This window comes from Hemiscyllium ocellatum, chromosome 2 (assembly GCF_020745735.1).
Source record: "Hemiscyllium ocellatum isolate sHemOce1 chromosome 2, sHemOce1.pat.X.cur, whole genome shotgun sequence".
Taxonomy (NCBI): Eukaryota; Metazoa; Chordata; class Chondrichthyes; order Orectolobiformes; family Hemiscylliidae; genus Hemiscyllium; species Hemiscyllium ocellatum.
Window position 1 is genome coordinate 134,900,016 of NC_083402.1, and position 20,183 is coordinate 134,920,198.

Sequence of the window (20,183 nt, forward strand, 5' to 3'; positions counted from 1 at the left end):
CGGGGGAAGTGAGAATGAAAATTGCAGAATACTTGCAATAATTTTCCAGCCTTCCTTGGTACCAAAAAGATGCAAACTTAAGCCCAACAACAAGAGTCAGTTTAAGTTTGGTGGTGGGGAAGCTTCTCGAAATGATAGTTGGGACAAAAGCCATAATAACTTGGACAAATACAGGTTAATTAGGAAAAGCTAGCACAAATGTTTTAAGAATAAGTCATGTTCAACTAACTTGCTGGAGTTTTTTGATTTAGGTAAGATAGTTGATTGGGTTAACCCTGCATTCCTGAAGAAGGGCTTATGCCCGAAACGTCGAATCTCCTGTTCCTTGGATGATGCCTGACCTGCTACCCTTTTCCAGCAACACATTTTCAGCTCTGATCTCCAGCATCTGCAGGCCTCACTTTCTCCTCGAGGACTTCAGGAGCAGCACTGTGAAATTCTGTGCTTTGCCCATGGACTCCATGCAATGGTGATTAGACAAGCGGGAGATGAGGGATCTGTTTGGTGTTTCAGAAGATATATTGGTCATTTATGTTTTCGGTAAAGCTGTTTACCAAATAGCTGACTTCATCTGAGAGGTTCTCTGGTGAAACAACGTGTCTCTGTGGGATGGAAGCTAATATTAGATTTATATTGTAGTCTGAGGTGCTGTGTGCACTGTTTACATTGTGGGTAGAGTGCATGGAAGTGAGCAACAGAAAAACAACTCTGTAACTCTTGTGTAGGGGCTTTGGGCCTAAAGTTATGAGTCAGCACTCCATTTCTGTTTGCAAGTTCTCTGTGCATAGCTTGGGTATTGAGAAGAGAGATAAGGCTAAAATGTTTGTAGATTTATTTGAGAATCGGACCAGTAAATGATTTCCAAACGAGTATTGTGGGACTATAGCAGTTGAAGGAGGAGGCTGAGCACAATTACCTTCACCTTCTTGAATTCACAATGTATTCAAAACTAATGTGTTCTCAAAAATTGTTAACCTTCAACTAATATTCCAAAAGCAAATTTGACTAAAAGATAAATACTATTTAAAAAAAGAACTTTAGTATTTGGCAAGCATTGCTATTCTTATTTTTATTGTTTCTGAAAGTGATTTCAGTCTTATTAAAACCATATTGTGGTTTATTTCATGGTACATCATATATGCTGAAGGTATATCCAGGTATTTTTTTCATAGGATTGCAACTTTTAATTGAGTCACAAATCAAGAGTCAGAGTTCATTCATCTTGATTGGAAAAATAATGATATATGCATTTTGTGCCATCTTGGAAAAAAATTAACACAATAGAAAAGGTCAAGTTGAAAAGTGTCTGCCCGATACTTCTGCTTTAAGAAGCATATCTTTGGAGCTACTGATCCAAGATGCTCATAAAATGCTTTAAATTGATGTGCATTCATGTCATTGACTCAACTGAGTTACCAATTAACAGTTCTGAAACTTGCTCATGTTTTGAAATTTTAGTTTATTACATCAGTTACATAATATCTAACATAGGTTGGTACAGTTCATGTTATTTATTCATTGATTCCGTTGTGTACAATGTGAAATGTGGAGTGCTATGTTTTCTCCTTCTGCATCCAAGTGGAAAATTGTTCATTATGCTTTTTGTGACTGACATCTTTCAGTATGTTAAGAAGCAAACAACAAAGTTCTTTGAGCTTTTGTTTGCCTCACGCTGCCTTTTGCAGGTAAAGCACTTGCAGCCCAAACCATTGGGTAAAGGCCAGCGTCTCTTCCCTTTGACATGAGCAACATGTTGTATTCCATGGTTTTGTACTTTTTCTGTACTAACCAAGCTGGAAATTCAGAGCTGGAAAAGTAGTTTTCCACTTTGGGATGTTGAACATAATCAGATCAGGTGCAACACAGAGGAGATGCTGTTTTGTAACAGTGTGCCAAAAAACAGCTTGATACTTCCATTTTGTTCATGCATCACTTTGGACTGTCCAAGTGAGATCAGGCAACTTGTGTGTATTCAGTGAAAGCAGCAGATCTAAAGCTTCAAATGAAATGGCAATGCTGTGTGTGAGTGAAGTTTTTTATTGCTGCTTTGCCTCTAAGCAGTGTTGCTGTTAAAAGAAATGATTTGTGAAATATAGCATTTTTCTAATCTATTGAATTTCAGTGCAATTCCTGGCCAAGTAAGTACTTTCAAAGAATGGGCAATTTTGTGATGAAGGGAATGAGAAAGACAAACTGCAAAGCTAACATCCCATGGTCATGATGGCTGTAGCCAAGAGTTCTTTTAAAAAAATATGATGGTGGTTAGACACAGAGGTTTGAATCTTTCAAAATCTACCAGATTCTGGAATGGTTCTCGTGGGTTGGAAGATCACAATTCAAGAAAGCATAGAAACTGAGAATATATGCCAGTGAATATGATACCAGTTGTCAGAAGACAGCTTCAATCCATGATAAAGGAAATAATGACATGGCACCTAGAAAATCATATTATTAGGTAAAGTCAGAATGGTGCTTAGAATTACAAATTGTTTAACAAATTTTCTGAGAATATTTGAGGATTTAACAAGCAGGGTAATTAAGTGGGGAGATACATGGAACTGGCCTTTGAGAGGGGCAAGGTTTCTAAGATATTCCTGAAACCACTTAGCCACATTTGGACTGCTGATAGCCAGATAAGTCAGAGACACAATAGAGACTTTGGGGTTCAGACAATTTTGGGAGTATAGTGTTTGGGGAAGGGAAATCCTTACTCAGATTGATCTCTGGCACCACCTAAAGTTATTTTCTTAATTATTCTTGTTCAACTTATTTTACTATAATTTGCTTTAGTGCCCAAGCTTTACAGAGGTGATAATTGGTGTGGGTTCTCCTGGCAGGCATCATCAACAGTAACTTATACAGTGCTTCAAACAAAGCCAAACATTTCTAGGTGCTTTGCATGAGATGAAAGCAGACCTCAAGCCAAAAATTGAGATATGAGGGCAGATGTTTAAAATTTGATAAAAGTGATGTGTTTAAAGAAGCATCTTAAAAGAAGTGAGAATGATTTAGGAAGGGAACTGCACAGTTTATAGTCTAGTTGGTTGAAATCATGGCTGCTAGTGATAGGATGAAGGAAATAGCGGATATATTTAGGAATCCAGAGGCAGTTTCAGGGACAGGATAATTAAGTGGGGAGATCCATCCTCTTCGAAGGATGTTTCAGAGACAGTTGAGCAAAGTTTTGTGCAGATGTTCTAAACTTGATGCTTTGGAGTCTGAAACTCCAAGGCAAACATAGTAGAGTTGAGTGAGTAGAACTTGATGCAGGGTGGGATATCGCTACAATGTTTAAGATGGACAGAATTTATGGAGATTGAAGAGGCTACAGAATAACATTGGAATATGCAAGTTTTTTTAAAATTCACTCATGAGCATCTTTGGGCTAAGCCAGCATTTATTTCCGATCCCTCATTCTCCAGAGGGCAGTTAAGAATCAACCACATTGCTGTGGGTCTGGAGTCACATGTATGCCAGACCAGGTAAGAATGACAGATTTCTTTCCCTAAAGGACATTAGTGAACTAGAAGGGTTTTTCTGACAATCGGCATTGGCTTCATGATCATCATAAGACCTTAATTCTAGATGTTTTTTGAATTCAAATTCTACCATCTGCCATAGCAGGATTTGAACCCTAGTCCCCAGAATGTAAGATGAATTTTGGATTAATAACCTAGTGATAATGCCACTAGGCAATTGCCTCCCCCAAGTCTGAAGATAATAAAGGTATGAATGTGAGTTTTGCCAGCGAGAGGGCTGAGATAGAGACAGAATTGGAATTATGCAAAATCTTTATGGAGAACATTGGAGGTTATAGCAAAAGGTGTGTCAGTCCTTATAGTGGTAAACAACCATCTTTATGAGTCATTTACATTCTAAATCTTGGATAGAGGATTCTGAGAACCCTACAAATTTAGTCTAGATTACTGTTAGATTACTTACGGTGTGGAAACAGGCCATTCGGCTCAACAAGTCCACACCGACCCTCCGAAGAGCAACCCACCCAGACCCATTCACATACATTTACCCCTTCACCTAACACTACGGGCAATTTGTATGGCCAAATCGCCTAACCTGCACATCTTTGGACTGTGGGAGGAAAGTAAAAAGTGAGGTCTGCAGATGCTGGAGATCAGAGCTGAAAATGTGTTGCCTGATGAAGGGCTCTGGCCCGAAACGTCGAATTTCCTGTTCCTTGGATGCTGCCTAACCTGCTGTGCTTTAACCAGCAACACATTTTCAGCACTGTGGGAGGAAACCGGAGCACCTGGAGGAAACACAAGCAGTCTGGTTCCAAGTGTGTCCCTCATGTAAACAGGCCAAGTATAAAGACTATAACAAAGGCCAAAGACACTGGCTTTTAACCCGCAGATTTATTGGAGGAAATTGCAGCTCGTCTGAGACTGGCAGGTTAACAGCCTGGGCAGTGAAGGGGTTAAGGTGGATTGGATGTCATCAGGGACTTCTGGCTGGAACTTTTACTGACCTGATTCAAAAGAAGTGGTTTGGTCAGAAAGCTGTAGGGAACCCAGAATTTCTGGATTCACCAGCATTTTGTGAAGTTTTAACGCTGCAATGTGGTCACAGATCAATTTCTACCTCCGAAGCCAGATGAAGCCTGCCTGCATATAACTCCATGTTGGTCATAGCGCCAATAGGAACTGGGCAATGTTGATACTAGCATGGGATAAGGAAGGTGGGATCACTCATAGGCTGCCAATCGCAATGTGAGGGTCTGGACTTGGGGAGAATCATCCAATTTCTTTACCTCACTACGTGACCGAAGCTTCTTTTGCCTGAAAACATCGTAGGGTATCTCCATGGTCTTAACCTTTTCCTAACGAAAACTCTCAAACTGAACACAATATTGTAATTAATGTAATCATGATTTTTATAGATTTAGTATTACCACTTTGCTTTACTGTACCACCACTTACAAAAGCTAGGATCACATTTCTTATTTATATTACTCTATAAATTCATCCTTCCGCTTTTAAGTATTTACGGATCTGAACTGCTAAAATTTCTGTTTTGTATCTTTGAAGTTTTATCACCAAATCATTGGCTTCTCTCCCTAATTCAGCGTTAAATCTCTCTGACCTCAGCCCCACCTCATCATTTGTCTGTATTCTCCAGAAAACAGTGTGTGTACATTTATACTCACATTTCCACTCTCTGGGACACTTGAAAGTGCCTCACACTCATTGAGTCATAGAGCCATACAGACCATTGGGTTCAATCAATCCATGTTGACCATAGTCCCAAGCTAAACTAGTCCCAGCTTCCTGTTCCTGGTCTATAATCCCTCCAAATCTTTCCTGTTCATGTACTTATCCAAATGTCTTTTAAACGTTGTAACTGTACCCGCACCCACCGTTTTCCCTGGAAATTCATGCCGGACATGAACCACTCTGTGTGTAACATAAAATTTGCCTCTCATATCTTTTTAAAATTTTTCTCCTCTCACCTTAGAAATATGCCCTCTGGTCTTGAAATTCTCACCTTAGGGAAACGATACCTACCATTCACCTTGTCTATACTCGTCATGCTTTCATAAACCTCTATAAGGTCACCTATTAACCTCCAATGCTGCTGTGAAAAAGGTCCCAGCCTATCCTGCCTCTATTTATAACACACACCCTCCATTACCAGCAACATGATGGTAAATCTCTTCTGAATCTTCTCTAGCTTAATAATATACTTCCTATAGCTGGGTGACCAGAACTGGATGCAGTATTCCAGAAGAGGCCTCACCAATGTCCTGTACAACCTCAACATGACTTTCTAACTCCTACACTGAAAGGACTGAGCAATGAAGGCTACAGTATGTTATTATTTCAGATCTTGGTTTATAATATTGAGGTCTTGGCTTTCAGTCTGTCAGGATGACATGCTTTAGTTTTTAAGGTTAGAAACTTATTTTTTAATCTGTCGATCAAAACAGCATTCCTAAGAATTCACGTGACTTAAGCTAAATGAACTATATGCTGAAGTGTTTACTTAGTTGATCTTTAAAGAACAGCAGGAGCCAGAGGTAGATTCAGTTCACAAGAGGAAACCTGTACCAGCAGATGTGCTGTTTAGCAAATTCAAAATAAGCAAAGTAAAAGCAAATTCAGTGTACGGTGTGTCTGTGAGTCTTGGTGAAGAATGTGGAGAATCACAACTTGCGGCATGTTCATCAGATGATGAAACGAAACACTTGAGATCTTGGCAGTTGTTAAAGAAATTAAAGAATGGAGTGATACTTTACTGGGGTTAATTGTTGTCATAGATATTGCTGCGAAAAACAGTTGAATTTTTTTTTCCCACTGTATGCGTAAGATCTTTCCAAATTAACCTGTGTTTTATTTCTTTGTGCAATAGTTCTTTGTTCCTTGATTAAAAATACATCGGTAGCCTCTTGTGAATGTAATCAGAGAGTGACCATCACAGTAACCAAATTGGAAAAATAAAACTTTGGTAGTTTGTCAAACTAGACTTCATGCTGGGATATGACTTTTCCAGTGTTACCATTAGTTGGAGTCATAACAGTTGTCCATATTGATGTTAGGATGGTGTATGTCTATAGAAAGTTGCAATTTTCACAACATTAAGAGTAGGCATTGTTGTAGAGAAAATATAGAGAATCACCAGGAGACGCAGAGAGTTCCTCAAGAAGTGGGTCTTTTATTTGCAAACAAAAAACTGTGACACTGAGAATGCAGATTCTCGAATGCCCATGAACCTCAGGATCTGTGGATTTTAATTTTTTTTATCATGTTTCTGTTAGCTTATCAGCATGTCCAACTATATTAATCAAAGTACTTCACTCTAGCTACACAATAAACCAGTGATATTAGTTCCCATTATCTCTTTAGTTGTACATTCTACTTAATGTTATTCTCATGTCACGGTTAGATATTTATTGCTAACTCTGCGACAGTGATCTTCCATTCCAAGCTAATGTCATGATACATATTTAGCTATTCCATCTATTACAATAGTCTCCTCTCTCAAGCTGACTCTACTAACTATTAATTAGATATTTTAATGCCTTGTCCCAAATATTTATGGTTCCAATCCTGTCATAATAACACTTAACAGAGAAACTTGCTTTATTGCTTGTGCTATCTTATCTCGCCATACTGACCTTTCAGCCTTAACCTTACTCTGCTAAGTGGTGTATGAACATTCTACAATTCTTATCCAATCCTGCCTTCTATAGACCACAGATTGCCAGTAGTCTTCATGCTTTAACCCTTCCCATGATTTCATATTCTTAATTTTCCATAGCATCTCCAAATTATGCTTTGCTCCAAACAGAGTAATATGCTTAAACCACCACATGGTTTCTGTTATGTTGCAATTTTGCTATCCATGCTATTGTATTCCATTAACAACATGAGCTTTATTTTTATTAATATGTCTGATTGAAGTCCATCTTTCCTTCTTCTCGCTTTTCCTTTGGATTATCACTGCATCTCTCCCCAGTCAGAAAATGAACTATTCTGCAGCTGGTTTGATTTTATTAGGAAAATGTTGTGTGCTATCATGATGCCTCCAGAAGCAAGGATGACATGAAAATGGTAGATTTCTGATTGGCCTTCTGTCTTATAGACATTATGGAGGGGAGCAAAAGCTGTGCATTACTTGAATTTCTTAATATAGCTTATATCATATCATAATGGCATTTATGTAGAGAAGCCTCTATTTATGTAGAGAAATAAAATGCCCTGAATGGTTTTAGATTAGATTCCCTACAGTATGGAAACAGGCAATTTGGCCCAACAAGTCCACACTGACCCTCTGAAGAGTAACCCACCCAGACCCTTTTTCCCACCCTATATTTCCCCCGACTTGCACATCTTTGGATTGTGGGAGGAAACCGGGGCACCTGGAGGAAACGCACGCAGACATGGGGAGAATGTGCAAACTCCACACAGACAGTCACGCAAGGCAGGAATCGAGCCCGTGTCCCTGGCACTGTGAGGCAGCAGTGCTAACCACTGTGCCACCGTGCTGCCTGAAATGGTCAACATCACTAGACCACATTTGAAATTTGCTTCATTATTTTGCAGTCACTTTTTTTCTTAAAATCAGGAAATTGCTACACCATCTATTTATATCCTTTAAATGGATACTGGCAATTTGTTTTAGTTTTGCAATCTAATGTGACTTTAAAAGTTTGTTACGCATAAAATTTCAATCTTAATATGTGCAATATTTTGGATTTGACTTTCATGTCTTGTAAAAGTTAATAATTGGTGTAGGTTGAACAAAAAATGAGTCTGCAGGATCAAGATTTTTGGCAAGTTTGTGTGGGCCACAGTTCCAAAGTTGGAAAGAAGTTCAATTTATGACCCGTCCTTGCACAGCGGTAGGGGAAAAAAAAAATGTTATTCTTGCCCTTAATTTTCATTGGTTTATGTGGGTTTTGAAAGGCTACTGAAGACCTACCTTTGTTGACAGTTCATGAACATTGGGGGCAGCCTGCTGAGAAGGTTGAAATATTCTGCCAGTTAAAAATTAAATGGTTTGATGGCTTCAAATGTCTTTATTACATGCTGTATTATATGTTAGAAGTGTTTTACTGCAGCTTTGAAGGCAAGTTGACCATGACATTGATCAGTACGAATTAGTGTTAAGTATCATTTCTATTGGGAAAAGTGATGCTACACTTTCAAAACTGAGGAAGAGTGTTTTGAAACTCTGCTGTCCTAATCTTTATTGTGTTAGATAACCACAGTTTTTTCCAGTTGGAAACAAAATAGATCTGTAGCTTTCACTTTTGAAGGAAAAGAATTTCTGCTACTGCATTGTTTTAGTTGACATGATTTTTGCAGTGGTTAGAAAAAAAATTGCAAAGAAAATGTAGTTTTCTTTCATATGGCTCCCTGGACTGGACCTGTTTTTGTAATGGCTTGTTTTGACAGCTGAGACAATTATCAATGACTGAGTTTCAAAAGGCATAGAGTCACATCACAGCTGGGGCTTATGCTTATAGTTCCATTTTCAAGAGGTTATTAAAGGATATTTTTCTTTGTGCTTTCTAAATAGGTTAATGTTCTAACAACTGAAAGACCACTTGTGAGGATTTATCGTTTTTAATTGAGTCAGGATTTTTTTTTATATGAATGATTGATTGTTTTTTCACTGACAACTCTTTTAGGTTCTTAGAGGTATAATTTGTCAAATGTCCAAATCAAAGGATCTCCATTGTTATCTTGTAAGTGACCGCACAGAATATGTAAAGGCATGATGGGCAATGGGGTTATGAGGTCACATGAACACGAGGGAGTGTAAAGGGCCATGATAATATCAGGGGAATGTCTCATCAGGGAAATATACGTTGGTTTATGGTGTGCAGTATTGCCAGTAATAAGTTTAACTTTGATAATGTATATCATTTCCCTTTCTCAAAGTCCGTACATCGTTTCTTATCTTTTGTAACTCATTTTACTTACAGTAAGAAGGCCTATTCTCATGCTTATCTATGATAACAGATTTGTAACTTTGGCTGTTACTAGGTGTTAATAAAGGGGCACTTGAAGTTGCAAATTGTTGAATATAGAGACGTTTATTTACTGACTTTTCAATCTGCGATCTTCGTTGTCAACTTAAGTGCAATAGTCTTGACAAATTCAAACTTTTCTTAACCAATTCAAAATTAAAGTTTGTGAAGCAATGTCAGTTGTTACAGTTAGTGATTCATGCAGTTAGCCTTTTTATTTTTTTCTGTTCCTCACTCAAAAACTATTACATTTTAAGGATGGTGAGAGATTTAGCATTTTCTCTGTGATGTAATCTGTCATTTAATATGTTCAGATGATACTAACACTTTTTTTTCCATCAACTGATAAATTATGAATTAAAATCTTCATGTTATCACTTTCATTAACTTAGTCAACCACTAGAGGGACATCATTGTACTTTTCTTGTTTTACAGGACCAATTTGAAGATGCCTACGAAAACATCCCAGTGTAAGTACATTGTTAGGGTGCTTCTAAGTTTTGTTAAGACTTTGCATACTTTCACTTCTGTTTATATGCACGGTTATTTGAAAGCTACATCAGCACATTATGGTTATTTTCTTTGTTAAATTCATATCATTAACCACTGTTGCAATGTAGAAAATGCAGGAACAAATATCTGGCAGCTATTCCTGCAAAAAGAAATCACACTGGGGAGATGAAGCGGATTGTTGCTGTTGAAGGATAGATGTTGTCCTAGGAACTATAGAACGCTTCTCTGCATTCTTTTTGTACGCCATGTCTCATCAGGAGGACAGTACTGCCTGTCACAAGTTCAGCAATCCTCTATTCCACCCGTTGCATTTGCTTGTGAAGATGAGAGATTAGCTTCACCAAAAACTGAACTTTTAGACATTAAAAGCCAAAGAGCTGACTGATAACCTTATACTGCAGTGATAGGTTTCTAATATTAGTGGTTTGGATCACTGGAATTTTCATCCCGTGAACTTGTTTTAGATATCAAGTGTTTGGTTTAGAGTTACTTTTGTACATCTCCTCCCGTATTACAGTGAGGAAATGAGAAAAAACTTGCAGTTCTGTAGCAACGCTAGCATAATAAAATGTTCCAAGGCACTTCACAGCGGTATTTATAAAGCAATATATGACAATGAGCCAATAGGGAAATATGGGAACACATAACTGAAGACATTCAAAGAGGTAGGTGTTGAGGAATGTCTTGAAGGAGGAAAGTGAGATAAGATTGGAAAGCTTTAAGGAGGGAATTCTCACTATATTTTCCCATTTATTGTTGCATTTTGACTTAACATATATTAGTTAAAATATATATGTTTATATATACAATGGAAGATATATATAGGGCCAAAACCATTTTTACATATGGTTGTTGTTTACTGTGCACTGCCAGTAGCTTAAGGGGTGCAATCTGGTCTGGATGCCTTCATAGACCATTCAGGTAAACTGCAGGTTGGATCGGACAGGGAGCCTTTCCTGGCTTTGCAGTGTAGTTCAGATTTGTTTTTAATAATAATTACTTGTAGTTCACAGCCACACTTGCTGCTGAAAAATCCTAAGTGGCACAATCCCATAATGTCCTGACATCCATCAAGAACAAACTTTGTATAGATCTTCAACAGGAGAACCAGACTCTCTATTTAGTCTTTAGGATTATTAGTCACTTATGCAGTATACAAACTTGAAGAGATGGGCATAACACATCAAGTGCCGAAATGTTGGGTTCCTAACCAAAAACTTACAATCCAGCTGCACTTGCCTCTAATGGGTGATTTAATTTGGAGGGTGGATGCTGGCAAGATTGAGCTTAACCCAAAGATTAGTAAAAATGACTGTTCAGTTCCTGCTGTGTCTAGAGATGAGGTTGTTTCAGACGGCTGGCGTGAACTGCCTGGGAAATAGTGGAAGTGTTTTGCTCTATTTCTGCCAACTGTTTTGGCCCAGTTAGGGGTGAACTGATTCCTTTCCATATCCCACTCCTCAGCTGGGCACAACAAAGTTTAAACTTGAAAAAGAAAGGTAGTATTTCCCATATATGTTTGCTGTTGGCAATCACTTCCGAATGAGCATGATTATCCACTGAGGAAATTTCATGTCACTGGTCCAGGTTTCTGTGGGTCCTTGTCTGGCTAATGAGCCTGAATCTAGAGCCATATCTCCGACCACACATTTAGCAGGTGTTTCTGGGAGGTGGAGTTGATTCTTGGCCTTGAGATCAAAGATATTCCTTTCTCTGGTTCCTTTTCTGTACTTTCTCTTGCTGAATGGAGTTCTCAGAGAATTAGAACATAGAACATAGAAAAGTACAGCACAGAACAGGCCCTTAGGCCCACGATGTTGTGCCGAGACTTAATCCTAATGTAAGATATAGTAACTTAACCTACGCACCCCTCAACTCACTGCTACCCATGTGCATGTCCAGCAGTCGCTTAAATGTCCCCAATAACTTTGCTTCCACTACCACAGCTGGCAACGCATTCCATGCATTCACAACTCTCTGCGTAAAGAATTGTGTCCCTTCATTCAGGAGCTTCCTTCAAGTTGTTTTTTGCTGAATGAGGCCCTCCCACATATTGACAAATGTGTTGCATTTCATGAGGGAAGCCTTCAGGGAGTCTTTTAAATTCTTCATGGTGTCATAAAGTTACACAGCACGGAAACAGATTGATGGAACATTTCTGATGAAGGGCATATGCCTGAAATGTCGACTCTCAAGCTCCACAGATGCTGCCTGACCTTTTCTAGTGCCATACCTTTTGACTCCAAGTATATGGCCAGCCCAGTGGAGTTGCTTTTGGATGGTCATGGCCTCAATGCTACTGCTATTGGTTGCTTAAAGGATGCTGACATTAGTACACCTGTCCTCCTAACTGATTTGGAGAATCCATCTCAAACACCATTGATGGTACTATTCCAGGGCTGTGAGGTGGGAATCATACATAGCCCAAGTTTCAGAACCATACAGAAGAGTTGGAAAGATAAACAGAGTTGTTATCTCTGGTTTGATACCGTGCCACATGCTGGTGAAGCGAGGAACAGGGAGAGAGCAGAGCTGAACACGTGGCTGCAGGGATGGTGCAGGAGGGTGGAGTTTGGGTTCTTGGATAATTGGAGCTCATTTTGGGGAAGATGGGACCTCTACAAACAGGATGGCCTTCAGCTGAACCAGAGGGGTACCAATATCCTGGGGTGGAAATTTGCTAATGCTCTTTGAGGGGAGGAGGGGATACAGTTTAAACTAATGCAGCAGGGGGATGGGAACCTAAATTGTAGTTATAGTTTACAGGAGGTTGAGGGTATTGAGGTCAGGGATAGGTTTACAAGGTCGCAAGAGGGCACTGGCAATCAGGACGTTGGTTTGAAATGTGTGTACTTCAGTGCCAGGAGCATCTGGAATAAGGTGGAATTACCTGCAGAATGGGTTGGTACCTGGGATTTCGATGTTATGGCCATTTCAGAGACAATGCTAGAGGAGGGACAGGAAGGGTTGTTGCAGATTCAAGGATTTAGATGTTTCAACAAGAACAGAGAAGATGGTAGAAGAGGTGGGGGTGTGGCATTGTTAATCAAAGGTAGTATTACAGCAGCTAAGATAACTTTTGAGGCCTCATCCACTGAGATACTTTGGGCTGAGGTTAGAAACAGGAAAGGAGAGGTCACCCTGTTGAGAGTTTTCTATTGGCCTCCAGATTTTTCCAGGGATGTAGAGTAGAGGATAACAAAGATGATTCTCGAAAAGAGCAAGAGTAATAGGATAGTTGTTATGGGGGACTTTAACTGCCCCAACATTGACGGGATTATTGTGGTTTAAGTAGTTTAGGTGGGTCAGTTTTTGTTCGATGTGTGCAGGAGGGTATTCTGACACAGTACGTAGACAGGCCAACAGGGACAGTGCCATATTGGATTTGGTACCAGGGAATGAACCCAGCCAGGTGTTGGAGGTAGGTGAGCACTTATCAATAGTGACCATAATTTGATTATGTTTACAATTGCAATGGGCAGGGATAGGTATGGACTGTAGGGAAAGCTGGGGGAGAGGCAATTATGATGCGATTAGGCAAGATTTAGGATGCATAGGATGGGGAAGGAAACTGCAGGGGATGGACACACTTGAAATGTGAACCTTATTCAAGGAACAGCTACTGTGGGTCCTTGATAAGTATATACCTATAGGCAGGGAGGTTGTTGTCAAGAGAGGGAGTCATGGTTTACTAAAGAAGTTGAAGCTCTTATCAAGAGGAAGAGGAAAGCTTATGTGAGGATGAGGTGAGAAGGCTCAGTTCATGGGCTTGAGACTTATAAGTTAGCCAGAAAAGATCTAAGTTGCTGGCAGATAGGATCAAGAAGAACCATAATGCGTTCTATAGGTATATCAGGAATAAAAGAATGACTAGACTAAGATTAGGGTCAATCAAAGATTGTAGTGGAAAGTTGTGTGTGGAATCTGAGGACATAGGGGAAGCGCCTAATGACTACTTTTCATCAGTATTCACATTGGAAAAGGGCAATGTTAGTGAGAATACGGAGATACAGGCTACAAGATTAGATGTGATTGAGATTGACAAAGAGGAGGGTTTAGCAATTTTGGAAGATCTGAAAATCGATAAGACCCCAGGCCGGATGGGATTTATTCTTGGATTCTCTGGGAAGCTAGGGAGGGGATTGCAGAACGTTTGGCTTTGATCTTTATGACATCATTGTCAGTAGGAGTAGTGCCAGAAGACTGGAGGATAGCAAATGTTGTTCCCTTGTTTAAGAAGGGGAGTCAGGACAACCCTAGTAATTGTAGGCCAGTGAGCCTTACTTTGCTTGTGGATAATGTGTTGGAAAAGGTTATAAGAGATAGGATTTATTATCATCTGGAAAGGAATAATTTAATAGGGATAGTCAGCACAGTTTGGTGAAGGGTAGGTCGTGCCTCACTAACCTGATTGAGTTCTTCGAGAAGGTGACAAAACAGGTGGATGGAGGTAAGGTGGTTGATGTGGTGTATATCGGTAAGGCATTTGATAAGGTTCCACATGGTAGGCTATTACACAAAGAAGGGGTTTTGGGAATGAAGGTGATTTAGCGGTTTGGATTGGAAATTGGCTAGCTGAAAGAAGACAGACGGCAGTGACTGATGGGAAATGTTCATCGGAGTTCAGTTACCAATGGTGTGCTGCAAGGATCTGTTTTGGGGCAACACTCTTCCCCATCAATACTCTTTCCCCCACATTCTTCCCCTCCCAACACTCTTTCTCCCCCACACTCTTTCTCCCCCACACTCTTCCTCCCCCCACACTTCTCCCCACACGCTCTTTCCCAACAGTCTTTCTCCTCCACACTTCCCCCCCACACTCTTTTCCCCCACACTCTTCTCTTCTCCCCCACATTCATCTCCCCCCCACAATCTTCTCCCTCGGCACTCTTTTCCCCCACACTCTTCTCCCCCGGCACTCTTTTCCCCCACACTCTTCTCCCCCGCACTTTTCTCCCCCCGCACTCTTCTTCCCTGCACTCTTCCCCCCCTGCACTCTATCCCCCCCCACACTCTATCCCCCCCGCACTCTATCCCCCCCCACACTCTATCCCCCCAGCACTCTATCCCCCCTGCACTCTTTCCCCCCTGCACTCTTGCCCCCCACACTCTTTTCCCCCCACACTTTTTCACCCCTGACACTCTTCCCCACCAATGCTCTTCCCCCCACACTCTTCCCTCCCTACACTTCCACCCCCACAATCTTTCTCCCCGACAGTCTTTCTCCCCCACTCTCTTCCCACCAGCACTCTTCTCCCCAACACTCTTTGAACCCAACACTCTTTCTCTCCCACAGTCTTTCTCCCAACATGCTTCCCCCCCACACACTTCCACCCCACAAGCTCGCCCCTGCACACTCATCTCCCCCCAGCACCCTTCTCCCCCCACACTCTTCTCCCCCCCACACTCTTCTCCCCCCCACACTCTTCCCTCCCACACTCTTCTCCCCCACTCTTCTCCCCCCCGCACTACTCTCCCCTTGCACTCTTCTCCCCCCGCACTCTTCTCCCCCCGCACTCTTCTCCCCCCGCACTCTTCTCTCCCACACTCTTCTCCCCTCATACTCTTCTCCCCTCATACTCTTCTCCCCCCCACACTCTTCTCCCCCCCACACTACTCTCCCCTTGCACTTTTCTCCCCTGCACTCTTCTCCCCCCGCACTCTTCTCCCCCCACACTCTTCTCCCCCCACACTCTTCTCCCCAACACCATCTTCTTCCCCTGCTCTCTTTCCCCCCGCTCTCTTTCCCCCCGCTCTCTTTCCCCCCGCACTCTTCTCCCCCACACTCTTCTCCCCCCACACTCTTCTCCCCCCAGCACTCTTCTCCCGTGATAACCCTGCCCCACAATCCCCCTGCCATCACTCTACCCCCATATTCCCCCCCACACCCACCAACACCCCCACACGCACACATACATCCTCACACAACCTCCACAACGCTCCATACTCCCCACCCCCATATAGACCCCACACACACACACACTCACACACACACTCACTCACTCACAACCCCACCCCCCGTTTCCGTCTCTATCCTATTTTGACAAAGCTACTCATATTTGCAGATTGCTTTAAATGATCTACATCCAAAGGCATTTTTGACATGATCTGTTGGCACTGGAATTATTTCCTGGGTCATTTTTGGATGTTTGAAATATCTTTGCCTATAGACAGTGGTGTAAATTCTGAATTCCCCCTTGAGAATACTCCACTTGAGTTTATCAGGATATCTGGTGAGATGTGAGCAAGTAAGACAATGCTGTTTTAATCTGTTGAGTAGCTAGTGAATGACTGACAGTGTACACTGTGCAGCGTATGTGGTATTTAAATGCAATGGCTGTTTATTCAGAATTATTTGTATTGGTTATGTCAGCATTTTGATTTGGTTCCATCTTATGAGAGGTTTATATTTGTTTGTGACTAACAGATGGTTACTGGATTACAGATTAAGACTAGTCCATTATCCTTCAGCAAGCTATTGGAGATGCTGGTGCATTATTTATTTGCTGATATTTCTTCGCGCTTTTGACCATCAGTGTGCTCTCTGCAAAATGCATTAATGATAAAAAAAAAGGTTATTGCAATGTGTACTGAAATGACCTCTCTAATAATAAGATCTTTGATTTTCATGGTTGACGGATGCTTTCAATTATAAATTGTAGCACTGAAAATAGTCATCACTAAATATTAAAGGGAGAGGCTGAATAGATTGGGCCTTTTTTTCCCAGACCATCAGTGGCTGAAGAGTGACCTTGTAGAGATGTATAAAACCACGAGAGGCAACAATAGCACAAGTAGTCAAGATTTCTTTCACCCAGGAAGTCTAAATCTAGAGAGCATAGGTTTAAGGTGAGAGGGGAAAGATATAAAGAGGGTCTGAGGGTAACTTTTTCATGCAGAGAATGGTGTGTGTATGTAATGAGCTGCCAGAGGAAGTGGTGGCGGCTGGTACAATTACAATTTAAAAGGTAGCTGGAGGGGAATAAGAATAGTAAGGGTTTAGAGGGATATGGACCAAATGCTGGCAAATGGGATTAGGTCACACTGGGTTCGGTGCGGATTTAGTTGGACCAAAGGGTCTGTGTCTGTGCTATGACTGTATAATAGCACATTTTATCTGGCAAAAAACATTTTGCCAGATGTGTTCAGCATTTTTAGTGTTTGATAGACATTTGTAAGGGGTTGGGTGTGGGTAACTAAAGACAGGACACATCCATCAAAGTTTTACCTGCACATCCACCAATATAATTTATTGTATCCGTTGCTCCCGATGCGGTCTCCTCTACATTGGGGAGACTGGACGTCTCCTAGCAGAGCGCTTTAGGGATCATCTCCGGGCCACCCGCACCAATCAACCACACCGCCCTGTGGCCCAACATTTCAACTCCCCTTCCCACTCTGCCGAGGACATGGAGGTCCTGGGCCTCCTTCACCGCCGCTCCCTCACCACCAGACGCCTGGAGGAAGAACGCCTCACCTTCTGCCTCGGAACACTTCAACCGAGGGCATCAATGTGGACTTCAACAGTTTCCTCATTTCCCCTTCCCCCACCTCACCCCAGTCCCAAACTTCCAGCTCAGCACTGTCCCCATGTCTTGTCCTACCTGCCGATCTTCTTTTCCACCTATCCATTCCACCCTCCTCCCTGCCTCCGACCTATCACATTCACCCCCTCCCCCACTCACCTATTGTACTCTATGCTACTTTCTCCCCATCCCCATCCTCCTCTCACTTATCTCTCCGCCCTTCAGACTCTCTGCTTGTATTCCTGATGAAGGGCTTTTGCCCGAAGCATCGATTTTACTGCTCCTCGGATGCTGCTTGAACTGCTGTGCTCTTCCAGCACCACTAATCCAGAATCTTAAGAAAGCCACAGGAGTCACCAGGATGGGGCAGGAAGGGGCCATTTGGGTTGAGCATGGTATAAGGACAAGGCAGATGGCAGTTTCATGAGGATAGGACTAGAGAGGGGCTCATGAGGGCAGGGCCAGGAAACGGAATCACAAGGACAGGGCTTTGATGGGGGCTCATGAAGACAGGGATGGCCAGTTGTGGGAAGAGGGCCGGAAAGGATGGGGGGAGTGTATGGACATGGCTGGAAAGGAATGGGGCCACAGGATTGTCGAAGTGTGCAAAGACATGATTAAAAGGCTGACAGTTGTTGCAAATATGAGAGGATTGGCTTCGTTTGATGGGAGCAAGCATTTTGATGTTGACATGCTACATTATGGAATCCGTTGGAATAATGGAATAAATAGACAAGTGAAAGGTAAATTTGAGAGAGGTTGGAGATCGGTTCTCATTGTTTACGGGGTTTAGAGCTCAGGGATATGCGGAAGACACAGGAAAGGTTGAGTCATTCGAAAGCAGATGTGACCGTATCCGTTTAGGGGATGGTGGAGCAAAAACAAGTCATGCTATAAAAGTAGTGGATAAGGGGTTTGAATATAACCTCAGTGCTTGGTTATATTGCACTGAAACGCATTTGAGCAACTATCTGAGACTGAGCTGATGAGCATCCTGAACAATAAGGAGGGAGCTTTATTTGCTTTGAGTTGAAAAAAGAAAGCCAAAACTTTCATAGCTTCAGGTCTAATTGGAGCTCTGAGAGTGTGGGATGACAGCTGGGTACTGATGCCGGATTTCATTGGTGTTCTTATAAAAGATTATTGTCAATTATTATGTGAGCTCTGGTGTTTTTGTTTATCCAAACTGGATTGAAACAAGTCAACACAAAACAAACGCAAACTTAATTATTCCCTCATTTAATGTAAGATAATCAATCGTTCACTAGTCAGCACAGCAGAAGAAACTGTTTCAAGTGAATGTAATTGTCTTTTAAGGGAATGTAAAAGGTGATCCATGAGATTTTATTACCCTTTTACTCTCTTCTGTCCTCTCTCTCTCTCTCTCTCTCTCTATCCCATTCCCCCTTCATCTCTGTCTTCTTGCCCCTCTCACTTCTCTATTTTTGCATTATTCACAGGATATGAACATTGCTGGCTAGCCAGACTTGACTGCCCATCCCCAATTTCTCAGAAAGCAGTTAAAAGTCAAACACATTTTCTCTCTCTTTCTCTCTCTCGTCTCCTCTCTCTCTCTCTCTCTCTCTATATATATATATATATATTAGTTATTTCAGTCTTTAATGTCAATTTCCATGAGTAATGCTTCCACCTGTCATCTGAAAGTTTGATTTTCCCCCCTCCAGAGACAACTAAAACATAGATTTTGTGCTTGTGCCCTAATGCAGCAATGAGGAGGTGGTGCTGGAGTCGTGGTAATGTAATTGACCCAGCAATCCAGTGGCTGCAGGCTAGTGATCTGGGAATATGGATTTATATCCCACCACAGCACTTTATTAATAAATATGCAGCTAATATCAGAAGCGGTGACCATGACAACAATCCTTGATTGTCGTAAGAACTTTACCGTCCTTGAGATAAAAAAATCTCCCATCTTTATTTATTCTGGTGTACGCATGACTCCAATGTGATTGACTCTTAACTGCCTCCGAAAACAGCTGAGCTGCTACTCAGTTCAAGGACAATAGGGATGCCTACAAATGACATCTCATGAAAGAATAATGGAAAACTTACACACAATTTCTCAAACATCCTCCACCCTATACAAGCAAAAGAGAAAGAAATGGTTTCTAATCCTTGAACTAATGCAATACAATAAAATACAATATAATAAATATGAACAAACAAAAAAAAAGGCAAAATAGCTTCTGGTTGCTATGCTAATAAAAAGATTTGAGTTACCTCTTCCAAGCCAAGTTATTGGATTATAACTGGTAAAATCTTGCAGATGTGGTGTTCCAATGTATGTATATCCTTATCATTTTAGTTGGAAGTTATCATGGATTTGGAGGGTGCTTCTTAAGGATCTTTGGGTAATCTCTGCAGTGCATCTTGTAGATAGTAGCAGCAGTGTGTACTGAGCGTCAGTGGTGGTGGGAATGCATATTTGTGGATGTGATGCCAATTGAAAGTGCTGCTTTATCATGGATGGTATATGGAACAAAGCTTGGGGTGGGGGAGAGCGAGTTGGGGTGGAATCAAACAGTAGTGAAGAAGTGGTGACTCAGCTGTTCTCTGGAGGGAGTTGGCAGTTCTTTGAGGATATAAAGACCTGAACTGGTTAATGCTAAGGTGTGCACTAAGCATCACCC

General features: G+C 41.4%; 1 protein-coding gene across 1 annotated transcript in view; it reads left to right on the forward strand.

Moving 5' to 3' along the window:
• Positions 1-20,183, forward strand: part of LOC132825291 (tetratricopeptide repeat protein 39B) — a 111,085-nt gene that overhangs the window by 24,531 nt on the left and 66,371 nt on the right. Inside the window, exon 2 of the mRNA XM_060840398.1 lies at positions 9,929-9,963. Within this exon, the coding sequence (XP_060696381.1) occupies positions 9,929-9,963 (35 nt within the window). The remainder of the gene's footprint in view (positions 1-9,928; positions 9,964-20,183) is intronic.